At 42.0% G+C, this 7,288-nt stretch overlaps 1 protein-coding gene across 3 annotated transcripts in view; it reads left to right on the forward strand.

The window, feature by feature from the left end:
• ALOX5 (arachidonate 5-lipoxygenase) overlaps positions 1 to 1,128 on the forward strand; it is a 62,185-nt gene extending 61,057 nt beyond the window's left edge. For all 3 annotated transcript variants that reach the window (XM_035267598.3, XM_035267599.3, XM_035267600.3), the window contains one exon: positions 554 to 1,128. In XM_035267598.3, coding sequence (XP_035123489.1) covers positions 554 to 733 — 180 coding nt within the window. In that variant the 3' untranslated portion in view covers positions 734 to 1,128. The remainder of the gene's footprint in view (positions 1 to 553) is intronic.
• Positions 1,129 to 7,288: the final 6,160 nt, after the last annotated feature.

Raw genomic sequence — 7,288 nt, forward strand, 5'->3', positions numbered from 1 at the left:
ATATCTTTCTAGCTCGGAAGCTTTGTGATCTTAATACAGTATTTTTTTCTAAATGATGTCCAGCTCTACCCCACAGACATCTGTGTGACCATGCCAACAGGGCAACCACCCCTTTGGGCTCCCTGGCCTGCCTTTTGCCCTCCTGGGCTGGAGAGGACAGCACTGGCCCCAGCACCCCTGATGGGAGGTGGGAGTGCTTTGTAGGGGTGGCCTGAGCTAGCAGAGTACCATGGCTGCAACCACCGGCAGCCTCTTCCTTCATCTGCATCATCTCATAACCACCTGGCAGCGGGCACTTATTTTCTCACTTATCCATGAAGCCCCAGCTCTGGAGCCTTCCTTAGGGAGGCAAGTTGGAGGCGACATTTGCCTTCCCGAGGCCCTCTCAGCAGGCAGCAGAGGGTGTATATGGGGAGGCAGGCAGGAGAGGGTGAATATAGATGTTCCCTCCTTCATCTCCCAAAGAGTGGTTGGCCCCAGGGGACGAGATAGGCTTGTCAGTTTACCTGGGTGGCAGACTGACCTATGTGTGTGTCTATGTCTTGGCCCTCAGCTGTTCCTGGGCATGTACCCAGAAGAGCATTTTATCGAGAAGCCTGTGAAAGAGGCCATGGCCCGATTCCGCAAGAACCTCGAGGCTATTGTCAGCTTGATTGCTGAGCGCAACAAGAACAAGAAGCTGCCATATTACTACTTGTCTCCAGACCGGATTCCGAACAGCGTGGCCATCTGAGCATACTGCCAGTCTCACTGTGGGAAGGTCAGCTGCCCCAGCCTGCCTGGCCAGGCCTCCTGGCAGTCACATCTCTTCCTCCCAGGCCAGTGCCTTTCCTTTTATTCTTTGATCTTTAGGGAACCCCATAGATTGATCAAAGTGTAAACACCGCAGGGACCCCTTCTACGCAGAGTAGGACTGCACAGCGTCCTGTCCACACCCAGCTCAGCATTTCCACACCAACAGCAAATCACAACCACTGTTAGATGTCTGTTCTTGTTGGAGACATGGGATGATTATTTTCTCTTCTATTTGTGCTTAGTCCAAATCCTTGCATACAGTAGGTACCCAATTCATTCTTACTGAATGAATTAAGAATTGGTTGTCATAAAAATAAAGTGGTTCATTTAAAATGGGTCTTGTTCCATGTGCTATGTTCCAATCACCCCAAACAGCTCATTGCCACCTCCCACACTAAGAGAAAAGAAGCCACAATCACCGTGATTTTATCAGGGCAAAAACCTCCCCACCCAAGTCTGGATGGAAGGTGTTTTTCCCCCAAGCAGTACCTACTCTCTTTGGAACATATTCCAAAGGCTACCACCTCTGGGAAGGCATCCTTGGTCCCTGTCTCTCCCCAGGGCTTTGTCAGAATCTCTGTTGCTGCCCTTTCTGTGGTCTCTCCCTGGGGACAGGAGCCTCTGGAAGGACAGAGAACCCATTTTATGTCTGTGCCCCAGGACTGGCACAAGGCACCAGCACTCGGCTGTTCCCTCATTTTCCTCCTGGCAGGGCACCTAGCTAACGGCTATCAGGCATTGTCTTGGGATCTGAGGCAGGGTTCTTAACATGACATAAAAAATAAAAATGGGCAGGGTGCGGTGGCTCACGCCTGTAATCTCAGCACTTTGGGAGTCCGAGGAGGCCAGATCATTTGAGGTCAGGAATTTGATACCAGCCTGACCAACATGGTGAAACCCCATCTCTACTGAAAATACAAAAAAAAATAGCCAGGCATGGTGGTGGGCACCTGCAATCCCAGCTACTCGGAAGGCTGAGGCAGGAAAATTGCTCGAACCCAGGAGACAGAGGTTACAGTGAGCCAATGTCGCACCACTGCACTCCAGCCTGGCAACAGAGCCAGACTCTCTTTCAAATAATAAATAAAATAAAATAAATAAATATTAAAATGCATTCTCTTTCCCCAGGCCTAAGCAGCAGAGCCAGCTCTGAGCTTGGACATGGTGACCCACTCTCTCCCTGTGCTCAAATGCCCAACTCCCAGCCTCCAGCCCCTGGCTTTGGAACGGTGTCATCAGGGTCTCCCATGTCTCTGGAAGGTGCTTCCAGTGTGGCAGACCAGCAGCTCAGTATCTGGGTAAAGGCTTCTACAGGGCAAGCATGGCATGGGGGAAGGCATGCATGCATTCCTGAAGCCACAGGCCTTCTGAGGAGACCTGACTATTGGGGTGGGTACTAGAGACTAAAGTCTAGCCCCTTAATGCCCGAGACTCCCTGCCATCCCTCGGAGAATTGCCCACCACACTTGTGAATGATCTTTGGGACAGGTGACATAAACATAGAGCCATGGTAGAGGCATTCAGCTCCATGTTGCTTTGAGAATGAACATACCAACCTTTAGAACAACAAGGCCATGTGGTCAAGGAGAGAGGAGAAATAAATAGGAGTAGGCAGGGGTGTTGAAGCAGGTCTGACATGAGCAAAAGAGAGAGAGAAGGATTGGGTTGGAAGGGCTTCAGACTGCAGAAGCCCTTTTACAGCATCTCTGAAAAGTCACACCAGCTAATGAAGAGTCCTGAAACAAAGTCACCATTACAAAATCCTACATCTGTCAGAAATGATAGCAATGGTCATGGCATGAAGCCCACAGTGGATTCAAAGCTGTGGCAGCTGAGATTGTCAGTCAATTACGTTCTCTGCAGCTGGTCCTTCTGGTTCGCTGGGGTAGGGTATCTGAATAGGACAGCTCCACTGCTACCACAGGAGAGGGAGAATCCCAAATTCTGTTCATAGACTGTCTAAACATCTAAGACACATGTGCATGGGGCAAACTGCAAACAGCCCAATTTAGGATAAAACAGCCTGTCTTACTCTGTGCTGCTATAATAAAATACCTTAGACGGGGTCATTTATACAGAACAGAAATTGATTCCTCACAGTTCTGGAGGCTGGAAGTCTAAAATGAGGCGCTGACCGCTTCAGTGTCTGTAAGGGAGGGCTCAGTGTCTGCTCCCATGAGGGTGCCCTCTATGCTGTGTCCTCACACAGCAGAAGGGCAAAAAAGGGCAAACATTCTCTTAAGGACACAAATCCATTCATGAGAGCACAACCCTCATGAATTAATCATTTCCCAAAAGGCCCCACCTCCTAATGCCATCACCTTGTGGTTTACATTACAACATATAATTTTTGGAAGGACACATCCATTCAAATCACAGCACAACCAAAGTGATATTTGAACTTTCAAATCGTTTGCAGTTTCAGTTCAACTAAGTTAATTACTTGCTTGAATAAAAAAAAACATCATGGCTGGGAATGGTGGCTCACCTCTGTAATCCCAGCACTTTGGGAGGCCAAAGTGAATGGATCACTTTAGGTCAAAAGTTCAAGTGTGACCAACATGGTGAAACCCTGTCTCTACTAAAAATACAAAAATTAGCCAGTCATGGTGGTGCATGTCTGTAGTCCCAGCTACTGAGGAGGCTGAGGCAGGAGAAGTGCTTGAACCTGGGAAGTGAATGTGGCAGTGAGCCTAGATTGTGTTACTGCACTCCAGCCTGGGTGACAGAGTGAGACTCCATCTCAAAAAAAAAAAAAAAAAGAAAGGAAAAAAAAACACTCTTTGGAGGAATCTAATAGAATTCAGAATCTCTACAAAATAACATTCATAATAGCTAGAACACAATCCAAAATTGCTCAACATACAAAGAATTAGGAAAATGTCACATAGTCTCAAAGGAAAAGATAATTAGCAGAGACCAATCCCAAGATGATGTTGGAATTAGCCGCAATTATTTTAGTGAAGTTTTTATATTTGTGTTCAGTGAGTTAAAGGAAATATACTTCAATTTATGAAAGATTGGAAACCTCAACAATAAATTATGCATCATAAGGAAAAGAAGATGGAAATCCTAGAATTAAAAAATACCAGAGGAGAAAAAATAACTGGGCTGAAAAAATAACCGAATAGCACAACAGAGATGACAGAGTAAAGAGAAAGTGAACATGAAGATAGAGCAATTGAAATGATCAATAGGAAATACAGAGTTAAAAAAATAAATAAATCAACAGAGCCCAGAGATCTATGGGCAGTATCAAAACTGTTATACATATAATTAAGTCTTAGAAGGAGAAAGGAGATGAAAGAGAATGAGACAGAACAAATATCTGAGGATACCAAGGCCAAAATTTCCCCAAATTTGGTAAAAGATATACATTTAAAACTTCAAGAAGCTCAAACCCAAGCAAAATAAACACAAAGAAGAAAACTAAAAGCCAAAATTGACAAATGGGATCTAACTAAACTAAAGAGTTTCTGCAGAGCAAAAGAAACTATCATCAGGGTCAATAGGCAACCTACAGAATGGGAGGAAAATTTAGCAATCTATCCATCTAACAAAGGGCTAATATTCAGAATCTACAAAGAAACGTAAAAACAATTTTATGAGAAAAAAATCAACCCCATCAAAAACTGGGCAAAGGATATGAACAGACACTTCTCAAAAGAAGACATTTATACAGCCAACAGACATATGAAAAAATGGTCATCATCACTGGTCATTATAGAAATGCAAATCAAAACCACAATGAGATGCCATCTCATGCTAGTTAGAATGGCAATCATTAAAAAGTCAGGAAACAACAGATGCTGGAGAGGATGTGGAGAAATAGAACTGCTTTTACACTGTTGGTGGGAGTGTAAATTAGTTCAACCATTGTGGAAAGCAGTGTGGCAATTCCTCAAGATCTAGAACTAGAAATATCATTTGACCCAGCAATTTCATTACTGGGTATGTACCCAAAGGATTATAAATCACTCTACTATAAAGACACATGCACACGTATGTTTATTGTGGCACTGTTCACAATAGCAAAGACTTGGAACCAACCCAAATGCCCATCAATGATAGACCGGATAAAGAAAATGTGGCACATATACACCATGGAATACTATGCAGCCATTAAAAGGAATGAGTTCATGTCCTTTTCAGGGACATGGATGAAGCTGGAAACCATCATCCCCAACAAACACACACAAGAAAAGAAAACCAAACACTGCATATTTTCACTCATAGGTGGGAGTTGAACAAGCAGAACACATGGACACAGGGAGGGGAACATCACACACCAAGGCCTGTCGGTGGGTGCGGGGCTACGGGAGGGTTAGCATTAAGAGAAATATATAATGTAGATGACGGGTTGATGGGTGCAGCAAACCACCATGGCACATGTATACCTGTGTAACAAACCTGCACATTCTGCACATGTACCCAAGAACTTAAATTTTAAAAAAATTCAAAAAAAACCCATACCTACATGCTTCAGAATCAAATTGCTCAAAACCAGAATTAAACAGAAAATCTCAAAAGCAGCAAAACATAACATATAGAGTGTAACAAAAATGTGAACTACAGCTAATTTTTAATCAGATACTGTGTGGGGCCAAAAAATAATGGAACAGTATTTTTAAAGTATTAAAAGAAAAAAAATTACCAACACAGAATTCTGTAACCAGAAAAAATACCCTTTAAGAATGAAAACAAAAATTTTAGGTGACATAGAACTAAGAGAATCTGTCACCAGCAGATCTGCATTACAAAACATGCTAATGGAAATTCTTCAGGCTGAAGGGAAATGCTAGATGGAAACTCAGGAAGGAATGAATAAAAACAGAAGTGGAAGATATCTGGAAAATGCAAAAGATTTTTCCCCTTCTTAATTTCTTTAAAAGATATATATAACTATTTACAGCAAATATTATAATATTGCCATGTGGTATTTATTTATTTATTTTTTTGAGATGGAGTTTCGCTCGTCATCGAGGCTAGAGTGCAATGGCGCGATCTCGGCTCACCGCAACCTCCACCTCCTGGGTTCAAGCAATTCTCCTGCCTCAGCCTCCAGAGTAGCTGGGATTACAGGCATTCACCACCATGCCCAGCTAATTTTTGTATTTTTAGTAGAGACGGGGTTTCACCTTGTTGACCAGGATGATCTCAATCTCTTGACCTGGTGATCCACCCACCTTGGCCTCCCAAAGTGCTGGGATTATAGGTGTGAGCCACTGCGACCGGCCTGTCATGTGGTATTTATAATGCATGTAAATGAAATACACATGAAAATGGCATAAAAGACAATGGGTAGTAAAGGGATTTACTCTGTTACATGGTTTCTACATCGTGTATCATGTGGTACAGTATTAATTCTAGGTAGTTTCTGAAAATTTAGGGAGGTAGATTATAATCCCTAGAGCAACCACTAACAATAACTTAAAGAAATGTAGATAAAAAGCAATAGAGGACTTAAAATGGAATTCTAAAAATGCACAAATAATGAAGACAGGAAAAAGGAACCGAGAAAAATAGAGGAAAAACAAAAATCAAACAATAAAATACTAGACATAGCTCTAGTCTTATCAATAATTATATCAAATGTTTTTTAAATTTTTATTGTAGAAACAAGGTCTCCCTATATTGCCTAGGCTGGTTTCCAGCTCCTGGGCTCAAGTGATCCTCCCACCTCAGCCTCCCAAAGTGCTAGGATTACAGGCATAAGCCATTGAACCCCGCCCATCAAATGTTAATGAACTAAGAACTCAGAACTAAAAGAGATGATCAGAATGCATTTTAACAACTAATACCCAACATGCTATATATAAGATACACAATATAAATGCGTAATATAAGCGGAATTTTTTCTGTCAGATATTTAAAGTTTTTCTTTGCCCTTCTCCTGATTGTAATATTTTTTTATTTTAAATCAGTTTTCAAATATTTCATCACTTCACTGAGATACTATGTGCACATTAACTGTCTCTCTCTCTCTCTCTCTCACCATTGTCCGAGTCATTCACCAGTCTACTTTCTATCTCCAAAGATTTGCCTTTCCTGGACATTGTATATAAATTGAATCTCACAGTATGTGGTTTACGGTACCTGGCTTCTGTCAGTGTGTATGAAATTATGAGGCTCATCTACATAGTAGTATGTATCTCCAGCTTGTTCTTTTTATAGCTAAGTAGTATTCCACCATGTGGATAGATTGTTGATTCATTCACCAGCTGACATACCATTAGATTATTTTCACTGTAAAAATTATTAATAACAATGACAAGAACCTTTACGTGCCAGTGTGTGTAGATATATGTTTCATTTCTCTTGGGTAGATAACTAAGAGTAAAATTGCTGGATTGAGAAGTAGTGTAACTTTATAGTGTTTTTGTCCCTTGGAAAATATAAACACTATATAGAGAAAATGGTGGGATCATGTCTATGATATTACACACTAGATTTGATGGAAGCAAGACCGGACTCAAGAAAGAAGTTACACTAG

Source organism: Callithrix jacchus, chromosome 12 (assembly GCF_049354715.1).
Source record: "Callithrix jacchus isolate 240 chromosome 12, calJac240_pri, whole genome shotgun sequence".
NCBI lineage: Eukaryota > Metazoa > Chordata > Mammalia > Primates > Cebidae > Callithrix > Callithrix jacchus.